The 18589-nt window shown below is 34.4% G+C and overlaps 1 protein-coding gene and 1 non-coding gene across 4 annotated transcripts in view; both read left to right on the top strand.

Annotated features, from left to right (window-relative positions):
• Window positions 1–18589, top strand: part of LOC140050011 (dynein axonemal heavy chain 2-like) — a 162784-nt gene that overhangs the window by 106925 nt on the left and 37270 nt on the right. For all 3 annotated transcript variants that reach the window (XM_072094992.1, XM_072094994.1, XM_072094993.1), the window contains 5 exons: window positions 425–566; window positions 2046–2332; window positions 2591–2755; window positions 7693–7967; window positions 9718–9935. In XM_072094992.1, coding sequence (XP_071951093.1) covers window positions 425–566; window positions 2046–2332; window positions 2591–2755; window positions 7693–7967; window positions 9718–9935 — 1087 coding nt within the window. The remainder of the gene's footprint in view (window positions 1–424; window positions 567–2045; window positions 2333–2590; window positions 2756–7692; window positions 7968–9717; window positions 9936–18589) is intronic.
• Window positions 9050–9122, top strand: Trnad-auc (transfer RNA aspartic acid (anticodon AUC)). The gene has a single exon. It is a non-coding gene; the product is annotated as a tRNA-Asp (tRNA).

Raw genomic sequence — 18589 nt, 5'->3', positions numbered from 1 at the left:
CACTAGAAAAAAATATAAGAAATACAATTAACTAATTTACTGATCAAATAATGTGATTACATGTTGACCTTTGACCTTATGTCAACTGATGAAATGATGAATATGCTCTTTTCATTACCTATGATTGATTAACAGGAAGAGAAAACATCATATTTTATGTTAAATGTTAGTTTTTATATTTTTGCACTTTCATACAATGTATATTCAGAATATTTTCACACAATAATTAATTCTCTGTTACTAGCAGTTTCCAAGATATGGGGTGGTTATATTTGCATTTTTAATTCTCCAAATTAGGCTACTTTCCCATGGCCAAAAATGTTCTAACTTTGAAAGTTGTGTGTTAGGGTCCAAAGAATACATTACAAAAACCGTTTCTTTCCTGTGGACTATTAGTTTTATTGTTGCATGCATTAATTTCTAGGCTCTGGAATCTTTAAACAAGAAGGATGTTGGAGAAATTAAATCGTATGCCAAGCCACCTGGTCTGGTAGAGAAGGTCATGGAAGCAGTCATGATACTTAAAGGATGTGATCCTACATGGGCTGAAGCAAAAAGACAACTTGGTATGTTTATTGCTTGTACAGTATCATTATTGCTAAATTCATTGCATACTAGCTCTTGACAACGAATGAGTTTTCTTGGCTTTTTGTATTGTAAAGAAATGCTTTATTCATATATGAAAATATCAGCAAATAAAAAAGAATCACAGATGAATATAATTCCTGCGATAAGAAATACAATTCAAAACCTGAAATCAGAGGTCCTAAGTTCCCCGAAATTTGCGGGTTTTTCCGATTTTCCTGAATTTTTTATTCAGATGCCTACCCGAAAATTGGTTATTTCCCAAACAAAATCTGGACGATTTAAGTCTAGGCTAACTGGGCCTAGTCTAGAGATTTTTCATCTAAAATAACTGAAATTAAACAACATTTTTCCAAAACAAACATGTTATTTCACAACACTCCTGGCACTGTTTATAATGATTCCCAGTATTTAAACAAAAGCATTTATTAGGGCTTTATTTCTTAAATTAACAGCCATCTATCAACTGCCAAGCCCATCACACATGTGACATTGTATTGTTGTTGTTGTGTTGATGTGTCAATAGAGAGAGTCGGGCGATGTCTCCACGAGGTGAAAAGGACTAGGACTAGTAAATTTGGTATTGGATATCCCACTCCCATTATGATGTATGCTCGAGATTTTTTGTATAACTTAATATTAGCTTATATAGCACCCTCTATATAATTTTAAATCATAGCACGTCCTCTATTGTTTACCCGAAATTTGTTTTTTTTTTTCAATACATTCACTAATAAATTAATGTTTATTCCTTAATATATCTACAAAAAAAACATGTACAGGTATAGTGAATTTGATTGAAATGTGATGACGAGTAATAGAGATATGATCGATAATGTGATTTCACAAAATGGCGTATAAATTACGTCACAGATGAGTGATCCACTGAAAAGCTTATTAGGATTAATTAAAATTATTTTAAAGATATTGTGAAATTTTGGAGATCATTGACAATGACATTTCTTTTGTGTAGTGAATTTTTCAGTTATGAAAATATGATGGATAATGTGAATTCACAAAATGGCACCTCTATGATGTCATGGTTGAGTGATCACGCTGAAAAGCTTATTATGGCTAAGTTTCGTTATGAGAAAGATGTTGTCAAAGGTTTTTCAGATAATCAATACACAAATCTCTACTGAAGGAAATAAATAAGAACAAAGTGTTATATAATAAAACAATAGGTGATCATTTTATTCTAAATGATCATATACAGTACTGCAGTGGTGTACTGCAAACTTTATATCAATAATAATGCAGTTGCAAAGATCATAATTGTCTGACTTTTCTATAGTGATCTTTGTAAGACATTTGTTGTACTGTATGCCTCATTAATATCAGAATCTGTATTATATTTATTATTGGTTAATCAATTTGATACTGATACTATAATATTTTAGTATTCTGTAATTTGATGTGTGAAAACTAGGAATGTAATTTAGAAACAATTTTTCATACAGGTAATCAAAATTTCATAAAAGAGCTTGTTGAATTTGATAAAGAGAACATGTCTGACCGTGTATTGAATAAGATTGGCAAATACTGTTCCCAGCCAGACTTCCAACCCGAGATCATTGGACGCGTGTCAAATGCTGCCAAATCCTTGTGCATGTGGGTACGTGCTATGGAAGTGTATGGTCGTATTTACCGTGTAGTGGAACCTAAGAGACAACGACTAAACAATGCTACATCGCAGTTGCAAGAGAAACAAGCAATTCTTGCTGAGGCAAAAGCTAAGCTTAAAGAGGTACGGTATTTGGACAATTGTTGCTGATCTATAGCTGAAATATTGTTATTACCGTGTTATATTTTTGTCTACTATATTTGTAAAAACGTGGCTTAATCATATTTAATTTGGGGGGTCAGCCCTTGGCGGAAGTATGTAATCTCTGATTGCTGTTGTTGTTAATGTTCTTTAAAATTCAGTGAAATTTTTATGCGTAAAAAAACCTTATAAGGATTACAATTTCTCAGTTTCAAATCACACTTTCATTTGTGTTTATAGGTAACAGATAGAATGGAAAACCTAAAAAAGCAGTATGATGAGCGACTTAAAGAAAAAGAAGAACTGAGAATCAAAGCTGAACAGATGGAGATTAAATTAGATAGAGCTGGAAAGCTTGTCTCTGGCTTAGCTGGTGAGAGGGAACGTTGGGAAATGAATGTTGAGGTACACATGATCTGTAATTACTACACTTTCCCTGCAATTTTTAATGTTGATAAAAAGACAGTTCTCGCTTTGACTAGTTTTTAGGCTCATGTAATAACAGCATTAATGTACACACATATTTCTTACTTTTTTTGGCAGAGTCCATTAATAAAAGACCTGATATTCTTGCTGAAAAGTTGAGGTTCTTCCATTTTAATTTTTTTATTCTATCACACCAAAAGTGGGTGCATGATAGAAGCAAAACGAAAATATCATCCACATAAATAAAAATAGAACGAAAAAATTGTAGGAAAAGTGTCTTTTCAATCAGTATGTATAGTCACTATAAGTATATTATACTTTCATAATCTATATATAAATTTACTCGAAGGTATATAAAGTTGGTACATACTGTCGGTACTGATTTTTAACACCTAATGAAATAACACTAATTAGGTTTAGTTACATAATTAGTTATTGACAATTTAAAACGAATTTAGGTTCAACGCTTTGCCCCAAATAGGAATGTTTTCCGAACGTGCTATACACTGTCTATGGATGTCGATCTTCAAAAATACCTGCACACAATAATTCGAGGATGCTTTGCATTTACCTATCTCCTTTTACAATAAATGTTTTTAATAGCTGAAAACCAGTTAAACAGCTCGAGTACAGCATCACAATGTTGAAGACAAACCAACTGTATTAAAATATATATGTATACAAATGTATTGCTTGGCGATGAATTGAACATTCCAATCTATCTTCCAAGTGTCGATTCCCTCAGGCATAATATTTATTTATTTTATTTATTCAACTTTGCACTAACACTGTTAGTGAAGGATCAGGACCAACAGGTGGTAAACACCTCTAAAAACGGTGAAGTCCCAATTGCACAGTGGCTGTGTGTGACAGTGGCTGTGTTTTGTGTGGACTAGTACACCGGGGTAACCCCCTACTCGTCTCGAAAGATGTACTAGGTTCTTTAAAGTGCACATGAGCTATGTGTACACTGGACCTACGGTTTATAGTCCTTATCCGATAAGACTCGTTCTACCACCAGAACCATTGAGCAAGTGAGCCTCGAACCCTTGCCGATGTTATGGCTACGTAATTACGGTTTCACTGTCTTAACCGCTTGGCCACTCACTCAGTGGCAATAAATCAGTGCCAAACAAAAGCCAGTACACTCATAACAGAAATTCAATCCATTTTTTTAAAATCTGTGACTGCAGAGGTGGGATAGACATCTGGGCAAAAGCGTGTATAAATTTACGAAAGATGTAGGTTTTTATAGGACATAAAGTTTTATTCGTATTCCTATTATTAAGGACAAATTTCAGTAAATCATGCGTAACCTTTTTCTCAATGGGTTCATACTTTCCGTACCAAATTGTAGCAGCGATTGAAAACGATTTGCTCTGTTTACATTATAAATAAATAATATATATATATATATAATAATTTTGGGTTAGGTTCTATAATGTAATGTGTAAATATTTATTTATGTGCCTTTTCCAAATTTGGTTGAGACTTTACATGTACCATCCATGGGCACGTACTAAATGGTATGCGAGCGAAGTAATAATAATTTATTGGAAACTTCACAGTGGCACACTTTGATGATAAAGTTGCGTCCAAATATTAACTTAAAATGTATCAAAATAAATGCAAAAAATAACATGTGTGTATACACAACATAAGGCATAGAAAAATAAATAAAATTATTACTCAAAATGAATCAAAATAAATGTTAAAATAATAAAATGTAGTGTGTAATACATAACATAAGGCATACAAGAATAAGATACACAAAAAATGCATATAAAAATAAATAAATAAAATTAATTTCTTATTTCTCAGAATGAATAAAGAATTAATGTGTTGGGTGTAATACATAAAATTAAACAAAGATACTTAAAAACTTGTCAACATTAACTAAACTGAATCAAATTGACACACAAAAGTTGAAAAGCAATTTAACACAACAACATTGACCTAGTTTAAAAGTTTCTTTAAATATAGATTTAGCCAAATAAATCATTATTATTGCCTAAAATTAATTAATTTAGTAATAATTAATTATACTGCATATGGTTCTGCTTTGATTCACCCTCCATAACTGCCAATTGTCCCAATTTAAGATTTACCACATTTCTAATGTCAAAAACACTAACAAATTGGGAAATTGTTATAACAATGTATATTGATAGATATTTAACTATAACTCAAAGCAGCCTATGAGTAATATATAATGGAAATCATTAACATTCTGTCATAACCAGAGTTAAAATGTACGACTTGAGCTTCCAGTACGTACAAATAATGAATGTTTAGGAGTGCAAATAGTACAGTACAAATAACTTCATGAAGTGAAAGAAAAAATGTCTATTTTTACAAGACGACAGCCAAGTGAAAATGGAATTTCATATTTCACCGAATTAAATTATTTGTACCATTCCGCGAATATGAAATGAAAGGTACATTTGATTCAGATTAAACGGTAGGTCTAAGATAGGCTAGTTGTTTTTTTTATAACAGCAGGTATTTACCATTTATAGGTTTTAAAGACCTTACTTTGAGTTATATCCACAAATATATATATCCCAAATATATATCAAATTGCTTGCATCAATTTCCTTGTGTGCAATTCTAGGTTGCATTGTCCAGGCTAAATAAAATGACACAGTCCTCTTGAAATCAAAGCATTTTTGTTGTTTGTCAGGGTAGGTCATGCCATCCTGTCTTCCGACCGCTAAAATGTCAGGTACATTTAATTTTTCATGCCATGTTTTTGCATTTTTTTAAATTGTTCCAAGAGTGCCAATTACGATTGGAATCACTATAATGTTCGCTTTGTGAATTTTCTTTATTTCAAAAGGTATTTTTCTTCCTTTTCTTTCTCTCCGTTTATGATATTTTGGTCCGCTGGCACAGCTATGTCAACCAATGTCCACTCGTGTGTGGGCCTACATTTCTTTAGAATAGTAATATCAGGTCGATTGTGTTTTAATTTCTTATCAGTGTAAACTGTCATGTCCCATGTAATTTGAATGTTTTTATTCTCTGTGACTTCTAATGGCTTTTGTCATGCTACCTTGTCATGACGATTTCTATACTCTCTCTGAGTGAGCATCCACTGATAATATGTCTTATCTATCTGTATTTTATCGCATTCGTTTGAGCAGCTAGTATCAAACCTTCTGTCTCCTTCAAAAAACCATTCCTAAGCCATCTTCAAGAATCTTTCCTGATACAGCACAAACTCTTCATGTAGTGCTTTCTCTTTCCAACCCTTGGTTTTCTCCTCTTGCCATCTTTTCTGATAATCTGTAACATTCTCTTTTCCATCTAACACCTTCTCCCTCAAAGCAGATTGCAGCATCCACTCTGATGTATTTTAAGGTAGCCATGCAGTGACTTACTCTCCTTCTTTACACTGTCTTCAATGCTGATCATCATTACTTCTGGTATGCATACTTCCGTTCATTGCCATAATTTTTCTAGTTCTTCTGTCCATGTTGCCCAGCTTTCCACCGACCAATCAATTATCCCTGCTCTGTAGCATAACACACTAACATCCCATGCGTTGATGCCACTTATCATATTTCCCCCATTTTGTTTAAATTTACATAGTTTTTTAACTCTATTTATATACTCTGTGATCTTGTCTTTCATCTTGGCATTAAGAATCTTATCCAGCTGCATATACCAAGGTATTTGTACCCGTCTTCTCCAACCTCTCTGATAGGTTGATCCAATCCACTACAGCCAACCGCTTTTCATTTCTGGACCGCACATTTTTCAAGTCCAAACGACATTCTAATATCTTAAAAAATAGATGGTCGTTGTTAGATCCATAAAATTTCAGATCATCCATGAACAAGAGATGGAAATTTATAACCAGCTCTCACCTTCCGTAATACAAAGGTTAGTCGCAGCATGATTAAGACAAACAGAACGGTGATAGTGAGTCTCCTTGAAAAATTCCTCTTTTTATATTATTATTTTATTGTTAGTTTTATTACTCTCACCTTGCTTTTCAATGCTCTTTTATAGCAAAGTTTCCATTCACTATTGTTCATGAGAAACAATGCTCTGCTATAGCTAGTTTCAATCCCTCCCACTGTGTAAACTTGCCATTGTTTCTGACTCTCACACCAGTCCCACCCTTTCCACTTATATTCTATTATTATATTCTTCTTATTAGTTTCCTGGACTTTCTGCATTCTCACTCCTGAGGACGATCAAAGCATATTGATCGAAACGTCGAGAAACTCAACAGTTCTTTTCAGAACTAATACACGTTCTGTACCGCAAATTGTATATCAACATTTTTATTATTTTTATTGTTATTATTATTTTTATTGTTATTATTTTTATTATTATTTTCCTTTATTTATTTACAAGGTTTAACCCAAACTTACTTAATCTTTCCAGCAAAGTACCAACATGTGAAAATAAAAAATAAATAAATCATAAAAAATAGAAATGTTGAATTTTTTGCCTTTTTTCTTTTGCCTATCTGGATATTGAAGTGTTTCTTCTTTTTTTTTCAAATTTAAGCCTACATGCAGGTCAAATTAGCAATTGAAATGACCGGTACCTATTTCTTGTATGTTAACAACAGTGAGGTACATTTTGCTATGCACATATGACGTCACAGTTTTACTGCGATGGCTGTACGGCGAGCTCGTACCGCGAAATTGTAAATCTCACAAATTGTTCTAAAATCATACGTACATCCTTAATACGTTGTCAAAATATAAATATATAAAAGTTGTCCTTTAATGATGTTGGTTGGGGATGGAGGTCGACTTTACAATTTTCCAAAATTTTACTTTTACATAAGTAGTAGTAGTAAATAAATCTTTCATTATAGTATTATTGTTTTTTAATCTCGAAACTGCTAATTTGAATTCCAATGTATAATTATTTTGGTTGTTGTTTTGTATTAGGAACTTGAAGAAAACATGGTTTACCTAGTTGGTGACTGTCTAGTAGCTGCCGGTTTTCTCTCGTATATGGGGCCGTTCTTATCCGAGTATCGTGACTTCCTTGTAAAGGAGGTATGGTTAAAGGAAGTCCGGAAGCTTTCGGTACCCTGCAGTCCCAATTTTACATTTTCAACATTCCTATCCAAACCAACTGCAGTTAGGGACTGGAATATCCAAGGATTACCGTCTGATTCATTCTCAACTGAAAATGGTGTCATTGTCACCAGAGGGAACAGGTAATATAATGTTTTATTACTATCTAAATATCTAAACATATACAACAGAGTTTGAGTCACTTTGGTATTCACAACAAATTCACATTCAAATTAGTTTGTATCCACTCTCAACATGAGAATCAAAAAATGTTCGTTTTATCTCATTAGGAGCTACACATTTATATTTATTTGAGACCCTTCACCTTTTGAATGGTGGAACTCCCAAAAACTGTAGTGAGTGAAATGTATATCAAAAACTTGTTTACTCATTATATTATAGTTTTTGTATTCGTTTTGAATAGAGCCAAGCACCTGAAGATTGAGTTCATACTCATGAAACAGCCTGTTGTAGTGCAATAAAATGTTCAATTGGTAATTTACAAGCGTCTTTATCATTTATTTCTATTTGACTCTACATCTTGTATCGAGCACTTTCGTTTACATGATCTGCTTTAAATTTACCACGAGTTATATATATATATATGAGGCCTGGCATCACAAAAGCGGTGCAGAGTCGCAACCTAAACTTTTGAGATATTTAGCCTTGAAGTTCAGAATGTGAAAAACGGCCTAACCTATCCATATTAAAATTTCAAATACGATACTATAAACACTTATCTTTAACATATCAAAATCTTGTTCATAAAAAAATATCACAAGTATGTGTATTTTGCAATTATTTATGTCGTTTCTATTGAAAATCTATTAGGAAATTGTATTTTTGTTTACTGAAAAATCAACTTTCTTTACAACGCTTTTGTAAACAAAGCACTAACCCGAATCACGTCATGTTTGGTCTATCTATTCGAAATCAGCTACCATAATTTTTAACAACCTAAGGGATTTTTTTTAATCTAGCCAATGGAAATTGGTTTTATTAAGGTGTTAAGTTGCTAAAATGTCATGTTGCGTAGCACTGTGCAAATTATATATGAATCATACTGTCAAATTATAGAAACAGTGCTCATATTCAGAACATGATCTCATAATATATATTATATAGATCTCTTGTGTGCATGCGTACAATTGAGGGACTAGTGCTGTACCATGTCGAGAGTGTTAAAGAGGTCGCTATCCAATCGAGTTTGAACAATACCATGAAAGCTCCAGTGGTCTAATGGTTAGGACATCTGCATATCAAGCAGAAGGTTCCGAGTTCGAGTCTCGGCTGGGGTGACTTTTTCTCATTCTCACAGATTTCCTTATCTTTATCGTTTCAAACAAATTAATTAAATTTCAGTATATCACCGGACGGTTTAGAATTACAGTAATGTTCTATGCCTGATATGTGTATATATAAGGGCTAGTGTTGCCCGAAAGCTCTGCTAACTTTTCTGGCAAAAATTACAATGCTGTGGGTACAGTGGCTGGATCTCAATGGAGATACAAAACAAAAGTGAAAAGCTAAATCAAAACCATAAAGTAAAACAACCAGAAAAGTTAGCAGAGCTTTCGGGCAACACTAGCCCTTCATCAGTGCAAGTGAAGGTGCATTGATAGATATACTGTATCAGGCAAGCGCTGCCTGAGTGGCTAAATTAAAAAGGAATAAAAGAAATAAAACAAAAGAGACACAGGCTGGTGAATAGAGGGTGGAGAGAGTAACGGTAGAAAACAAAGAAGATAGCTTGGTAGATATAAACAATTTTGTAATAAAACTAAAAAACAGCTTAAATGGTGGTTAATATTGAAACTTATATTTATGTAGTCAATAGGGAATCAAATTTGACATTTAAAAAGAAACCAGTATAAATCTTTTTTTTTTTACTAGGTGGCCATTGATGGTAGATCCTCAAGGTCAGGCCATTAAGTGGATCAAGAATATGGAGGGTACGCGACAACTGAAACTCATTGATCTTCAACAGCATGATTATCTTCGTACTTTAGAAAATGCAATTCAGTATGGCTTTCCAGTTCTTCTACAAAATGTCCAGGAAGAACTTGATCCGTCATTGTCTCCAATTCTAAATAAGGCTGTTGTCAAGACTGGTGAGTTCACCATATGTTTCCATTGTTGTATACTTACGTAGCTAGTCTGCTACAAAATAATAAAGCTTGGCAGAAATACTGCATATGCATGCTTGTAGGCAAGTAGGATTGTCCCTTCCATCTTTAAAAAACGAAAACAGCTTTGGTGTTAATGGAATAATTATGTGAACAGACATTTGGCGGTGCATCATAATTATAAAAGTTTGTATAAAAAGTTTGTAGAAGACTGACTTTCACTGCCAGGCACTCACTTCAGGGAAGATCCAGCATTTTGAAATAGGGGGCCCAGAGCAGATACTAAGTCCATTCACCACAGGCACCCAAGGGTGGGGGCTGTGGCGAAGCGAATTTCGTAAATGACAGATGTTCTGAAATGGATCAGTCTAGGAGAGAACCATGTGCGAGATAAAATATTCCGGCTGTGGGTATTTGCGTCTCCAGAAATAAAAAAAAAACAGAATCCAAAATCAATCAACCATCAGCTCTGCCAATCACGGGAAAGCTCAGCTTTGATTAGCTTATAATGACATCATACCACCAATGGTTTTTGTAGTACAAACTCTCACAGGAATATTCACAAAATTCATTTAAAAATGAAAGAAATGAAACTTCGACTTTATGGTACATCTTCTCTAAAAGATTTGAATAATAAATGCCTGATATAGAGAAAATATCGTTTTTTAACATTTATAATCAATATTTCTCTTGATAGACAACTAGCAGGTACCTGTCCAATCGCAAATAATAGTAGTGCTCACTTTAAAACATGCAGTCACAAAAAAAAACTCAGAATCATAATAATTTGTAATATTCATCTGTATCTTTGTTCTTGTTTTGTTTGTGTAAATATATTAATATAATAGACATTTATTATTTGGAATTAAAAGACGTTTACTATATAATTTCCAGGGAAAATTTTCATTTAAAAATTTTGTTTAGCAATATTGCTAATCAAACTGATTTTTAAGTCGAGAAACATAGTTTTGTATTGTATTTTTTGCTACACAATTTTCAAAATGTGTTGCAATAAGGTTGTTTTGTATAGCTTTTTGCTACGCTACACTGGCGAAAATGTTCCCTGATTTCAATATAAAATTTAATGACAAAAAGAGAGATCGACGTTTCGGTACCACCATAGAACCATTTTCAAGATCAAGTGAATACAAAACAATAATAATTATGTGCACTAAGCACCAAAGTTGGTGACAGGAAATGCTAATTTGGGGCTAATTAAGTAATTAGCTCCTCCTACTGAGTTAGATAAACAATTTAGCTTTGATGGAATCTGATTGTTTATTGAGTGTAGGTTTTATCTCTTTGATCCACAACATCTCCTTAATTAGGCAATCAAACTTATTGTTGCATTTAGATAAGACTCTAAAGTATTCTGAGATATCACCAGTTATGCCATGTTGTTTTAGGTGATCGCCTATAATACTTTTGTTATGTTCATTAATGCGTTTGTAAAGGTGTCGGCAAGTGTAACCGACATAGTTTGTATCACACAAACCACATTGAAATTTGTACACAACGCATTGTGAATTAATGATTCTGGGTTTCATTTCTTTAGGTTTTAAGGTGTCAACTATCTTACGACTAGTAAATACTGGTAAAATATCATTTTCAATCTTCGCACTAAGTTGTTTAAGTTGTTTAGTAACCGTGTTACAACAAGTTTGATCCTTGTACGGTAGTACAATCCTAATAGGCTGGGGAGATTCATCAGTTAGCATATCTTCATTAGTATTACTAGGAGTCACACAAGTATTAATGGATTGGTTGAAAGCCTTAACAATATTACTAATAAGACCTAAAGGATAATTCAACTTTTGAAAAATCTTAGTTACATTATCAGCCTCTGATAGGAAAATGTCATGCGTAGATGACAATTTGTAGGCCCTATTAAGCATTGTGTGAATTAGATTACGTTTATGTTTGATATCCACATGGCTATCATAATGTAATAATAAGCCTTTATTAGTGGATTTCTTATATACTTTGGTTTCAAGAGATACATCGTTTTTTGAGATAGTCATACCTAAAAAATTTATTGAGTTATCTCTAGCAATTTCCATTGTAAAATCAACGGCATCGTGTGAATTGTTCAAAGTGTTCAAAAAATTCTGTGCTGAAACCTGGCTTGGCATGAATACGATTGTGTCATCAACGTAGCGACGATAGAACTGCGGCATTTTCCCTGTTGCTTGTAAGGTATCTTCAATGTAACACATGAAAACATTTGCCATCAGTGGTCCAAGCGGTGAACCCATGGCTACGCCATCAACCTGCTCGTATAGATCACCATCATATTGAAAAAGTTGATTTTTGGTCGCAATTGTAAGTAGGTCCTTAAGACCTTGTTTATCGATAGATAAACCGTGTTCAATGTTAAGCCAGTCATCTTTAAAGGCCTTATGAAAAAGAATGTTAATGGTCTCATCAAGTGGAACATTGGTGAATAGAGAAACTACGTCGTAAGAGACAAGAACATCATCTGAACCAATTTCAGTAGAATGTAACTCTTTAGCAAAATCAAAAATGTCTGGTATAGAGTATTCGTTGCTGGCTAATGGTTTTAGCTTCTCATCTAACCATTGTGCTAATTTAAAAATTGTAAGTGCCAGTGGCTGAGAGTATTGGCCTAATAGATAGATTTTCTTTGTGCGTCTTGGGAAGACCATAAAGATGGGCTAACCTCGAGCCTTGTGGTGTTAGTGTAGATGCTACTTCCTTCGGTAGTATATTACGAACAATATTAGATAGTTGCTTCTCCTTTTCTAAGAGAGGATGGAAATGCTTAATTGGTCTACCTCTAGACTTAGGTTGTGTCTTACTTACGGGTATAAACTTAGATGTGTTGTTTATAGACGATTGTCTAAGAAGTTGGTCATAATGATGTGTATCCATGATAACGACTCCGGAACCTTTGTCAGGTTTAGTAATGACAATGTCATCCCTTTTCTTCAATTGTCCCAATGCTCTTTTCAGGGACCTAGGTGGAGATGGGTCCTTGCGTTCAATGTAGTTTAGAGCAATCGACTTTAAAGTTGCTGATGTGAGCTCCTTCATATCCTCATTATTTAGTTTCTTCTCGACACGCCAGTAAGTCTTTTCAAAGTTGGCTAAAATTTCCCTACGTTGTGATTGATGTGGTAAGGGGAACTGTAAGCCACGACTAAGAACCAGTTTTTGGAAGAAGGAAAGCTGGTACGAAGATAAGTTGGTAATGTGTCTCGATCCTTGTATAATAGGCGTGCGATCTTCTTGGAGTGATTACGCAGTTCACCGTCCATCTGTTTTATCCTTAGTTCTGTTATCGTTTTAAGTATACAGATGTATCGAAAAGAAGAACACATGTTCTTAATTTTATTGATTAATACTATTATTTCAATTTTGTTTCCGTCCTCAATTTTGGTATTGGACATAATCCTGCATTTCATAGTCATCTGGTAAATTGTCATGTTTTGTAAAAGCTTCCAAAGTATGTTAATATCAATTCCGACTGGAGAACAATGACTTAGTTGAATCTGGTTGAATATTCTTGCAGTCTCCTGTTGTTCAGTGGAATGTCTTGATTTGTGTTGGTAGTAGTTGGTGGTGTAGGCCTAATTAGAAAGAAGTAAATATGATTACAACTTCATCCTCCTTGTTTGTACCTCGTTGTAGGCCTACACCCCTTGAAAATAAATTACTGTACATAAAACATAATGCAAAACATAATGTTAGCATAATGTACAATATTTCATATCATAAAACCCTATCAGGCGCTAATGAAATGAGAAGCTTCTCTTAGTCAGACATTATATCGGCCTAAAGTGGGCAGAATCGTCCCATTGCACCTGGGCCAAACCATCCCGCATTCAATTAACTATTGCCTACATAGCAGCTTTAGAATATTAATTCGTATAAGAAACATAACTTAGCCTAGTGCTCAATCTCAATTTTACGTAAGCATTTGCCAGTTGCAAAGAAATTGGCCTAAAAAAACTGTTGTTCATACAAATTTGCCGTTCTAATATAGACTAATTGATAGAGAGGAATTAAAAAGTGCACCAGTTCAAACGGCGTTAGTATCGGGCTTGCGGTTTAGGAGGAGATAGAGGAACAAATTTTGACTTAGTTCTATTATATTATAGATATTTTAATCACATATTATTTACACATTTGATGGTTGGAATGTTTGAAATAGTAAATAACAATGGAATGAACTCTTGGCAATAACTCTAAGATAAAACCCCGTTTAGTAGGCCAGGCCCAGGCAGGACTAAGCCTAGGCCGATAATAATATTTTTCCATCGAAAAAATAAGGGTGGGGGGGATGCATGCCTGACTAAAGGAAGTACACTTCACCACCAGACATTTTTGCTAAATTCATCTGTTTTTCAAAGCTCACAGTGGAGGTTAACGATACCGAATATTTTATTGAAATAACATTCTAAAACCACATAACTATACAAAGAACATGACTCACTTTTAGCATTTTGTATTCAATTAAAGTACAAAGGCTAGATAATAGGGTTTTTCACTCCTAGTCTAGCCTAGAGTTTTTCTTTTTAATAAACATACATAAATCTCACATAATTTATTACATTTTATAAATCAAACTTTGATATAAATATACTAACCTCATCTATGTATAATAAGTAATCATTTTCTGAGAGGGAATTGGCAAATATTTATACAATTGCTTCATCTGCAATAAGCATGTTTATTGATGTCCCATAGAAATGTGATGGCAAACCAATGTGTTTGGTGCGGTGTCGTGAGTGGACTCTAACAAAACAATATTGTCCAGCAGCCAAATGCCTATTTTTCCCATAACCTTGCAATGTTTTCTATAGTTTTTTTTTTATGGATTTTGATTCTCGATACCATCAGAATGAAGAATTTTTTTACTGGACGGCTGTCAGCATTGAGCAATTTGCATAATTAGCATAAACAAAATGGCCGCTATTTTCATAAAACATGCTATATCTCTGGAAATACTGGACGTAGTGAGATAATTTTGTTGTCAAATTGTTCAAAATTAAGAGCATTAAAATTCGGAGCAAATTGTTCCCAATATATACATTTATATTCAGTTTAACAGATGATATTGCTTGAAAATGACAGGAAGTGTGGTTATTGACCTTTGACATAATTTAATAATGTTATTCTATATTATAATAACATAAATTAATAATATTTGTAGTGGTGTAAAATTGTTCACAATATATATGTGTATACTTGCCATAATGCAACATTTTTTCAAAAAGTGAGTGAAACAGCCATTTTTTCTGTAATTTTAACCTTTGACATGTTCTTCTCATCTAGTAAATAACGACATGGCATAGAGATTTCTAAGCGCAAATTGTTTATAATAGATGTTTTTATTATTATACTGTTTGAAAAATACAAGTGTGACTATTGCTTTGAAATCCTGTACATAAGAGCCAATCGGAGTGGATTTTAATTCAAAGAGGTGTAGAAGGGGGATACTATTACTACTACTATACAGTACAATGTCTTTTAGAAAAATTTTATAAGCAATGGCAGAATGGTCAGAAGTTATTGGACAACATAATACGGTGTTAATATGTCTCAACCGAAATTTGGGCTGCAGACCAATTTAAAGATTTATTGAGTTTATACTTTTCCCACATGGACCAATTTGCAAGGGACTCACAGTTCGATCGATATATATCCGATGCAAGACCCATTTATACGCCAAGAGTACCCAAAAGGTTAATTTGGACAAATCGATACGAGTTCCTTAAGAATCGTAGCTTTTTCCCATATGGGTGAATCCATATAAGACAAACAGTTTAATCCACGTATCCATGTATCTCCAATAAAGGGCATGCATTCATAGAGAATCCAAAGTTACCCTTGGTTCATTTTGGCAAATCCATATGGGTTACTTAAGGATCGAGGGTGCACAACAGACAGGCTTTCCCATGGCTTAAACCCACAGTTTTAGTTACCCGATATATTTCTAACACAGGGCGTTATGTAGCCAAATGCAGACGTTCCAACCTAAATGAATTAAAAATCAGGAGGGTATACCGCCACCAACGTTAACACTGTGAAGTCTGTTGCCACCAACGTTCAAGAATAAAAGTATACTGTACTACCAACACGAATCTTAAGACAGCTCTTTGCAAATCAGAGGGATATATTGAAGTTGACGAATTGTATATGCATGTACGCACGTGTATCGTAATTACCTCCGCCAAAGAGGTTATGTTTTCACCCCTGTATGTTTGTGTGTGTTTGTGTGTGTGTCTGTGAACAGCCTGGAGGCCACAGTTTTTATCCGATTCTCACCAAATTTGGCAACAATGATCTATGCCCCAAAAGCTCGGACGAGTTCGAATTTGAGGGGAAAAGGTCATAGGTCAAGGTCACAACTAACAAAAAACTATTTTACTGCCTAGAGACCACAGCTTTTATCCGATTCTCACCAAACTTAGCCACAATGATCAATGACACATCATATAATTGTGGTTAAATTTTGAAGAGTCAGGGTCAAAGATCAAGGTCCACAAAAAACAAAACAAAAAGAAATAAAAAAACAATAAAAAAAAAAAACAGCGATCTCAACTGTGAGAGGCTGGATACATAACCATTATACCACACTGTCATCCACAACTTTTTAGTGTGCAGTTAACATATTTACACTTAGAACTAATAAAAAAAAATATTCAGGGGGCATTTTATGTAGGGGAATTTTACAGTAGGCAGAGGTTTGTACTCTCGGAGTACCCTCTAGTTAGTATTATTTTTATTGTTATATTATTACATCGGTGACAGTACAGTATTTCAGTTATAATGTATTATTTATTTATCTGTAATAATAGGCCCTCAGTATCATTTAACCACGTCACCATTACTAGTTACAATCGAAATAACAATTAATAAAATAAAAGGAACGATCTTATTTTCTCTATTCATTTATTTTTAAACAACAAGAAACATCACAATTTTTGTGTGTATAATTTGATTTTGAAACATCTATGCGTCTGTGTTTGTGCTGCTGTGTGCTCGGTTGTACTCCATACAGGACCTTTTACATTTTTGCAGGAGGTCTTCAGATGGTTTGAAGCTATGGCAGGGCACAAGACTGGAGGGCATATTCATTTTAATTCGAACGATTGAACTCAGCTGTCTTTCAAGGTCTAGTGTAGACCGGAAATCGGTTTTATTTTTTCTGATTAGCGAAAAAACTCTTTCCTCACCAGCGTTGCTATGAGGAATTATTAATATCGATAACGCAACGTTACTAAAAATTGGGAGTTTCCCTTTAATATACCCCCATACAACATCCATTCGATGGGTATCTCCACTTTCTTCGTCTGGTCTTTCCATTACCTTGGAGCGGTAGACATAGCCTGATATGCAAGAAATTCTTCTTCCAGTTCATCCATGGTATGCGGGTCGTTAATCAGATCTTTATGAATGTGCTCAAGTGATGTTAAAACATGTTCAACGTTATCCATGCTTTGATCCATTCTTTGAAGGAAGTCAATGAAAACACAATTTTTCATTAATGGGTCATCAAGTGGAAGCCACTTAGCGCAGTATTGGAATGCTGTACTATAGAAGCTTCTCTCACCATCATAAAAAGCGTCAACTTGTCTGACATCGATGTCTCCATCCGCCAAAAGCCGTCTTAGTTTCGCTTTTGTCACAAGGCCGATAGAGAGACTTTCGTCTGGCTTCTGATTTTCAAGTGAAGTTTCCAAGATTTCAAAGTTCCAAACTCTTCCCTGTGCTTCATAACCTCCTCGGGCTTTACAAATTTAACTGCCAGCTTATTCATAACATTTTCCATCTGCTCATGCAGGAGACATATAAGCGGGTCTTCTCTTTGAAGAAACCGATTAAACTTAGTAAACATAGCTATTGTAGACTGAAAAAACAAAAGGCAAACCTCACTGATCGGCTCACTGAATGCAGATTTTAATCGCTGAAATCTGCCATCACGTTCGCTTTCTGATAAAAAGTATGACTTAAGACCATCAAACTTCTTAAGTTCTCTGTTTAAGCAATGCTCCAAAGAAAGCCACCTAACAGAAATATACTTCATTACCTCAGCATACTCCATGTCACAAAATTCGAAATATTCTTTTAGAGCTCCTTTTCTTTTGGTTGACTTGTCAAACCAGTAAAACAGATCAAGGCAATGATCCTCGACGTCAAATTTGGTTGCAACGGCGAAGGCACTTGATGCTTTGCCTGCTGCATTGTGTACCATATGACATGGGCATCCCGCAATGACAATAGTTGGTTCTTTTTCCAACACACGACTTTTAATTGAATTGTGTTCTCCGATATTAGTATTGGTGTTGTCAACACCAAGTCCGGTGACCGAACTCCAATTAAGTCCCTCTCTCTGAAACAGAGCGTCTACGTGCTCGAAGATTGTTGCAGCTGTAGCACTTGTACGACCTTCTATCAGATTGATATCCAGGAACTTGGTCATTACTCTGCCAAATTCAGGATCGAAGATACGTACGGTTATCGGGTACATTTTTGCAATGCCTGTGTCGTTGCTACCATCAATCATTATACTGAATGGTTGCTTTTTCATTTCAGTAACAAGCTGTGTTCTTAGCTCAACACCAATGCAATTAACAATTGCGGACGTTTTTGTTCGTCCGCACGCAAACTGC

The sequence above is a fragment of the Antedon mediterranea genome, chromosome 5 (assembly GCF_964355755.1).
Source record: "Antedon mediterranea chromosome 5, ecAntMedi1.1, whole genome shotgun sequence".
In the NCBI taxonomy this organism is placed as follows: Eukaryota; Metazoa; Echinodermata; class Crinoidea; order Comatulida; family Antedonidae; genus Antedon; species Antedon mediterranea.
This window is presented reverse-complemented; position numbering and strand designations above follow the sequence as displayed.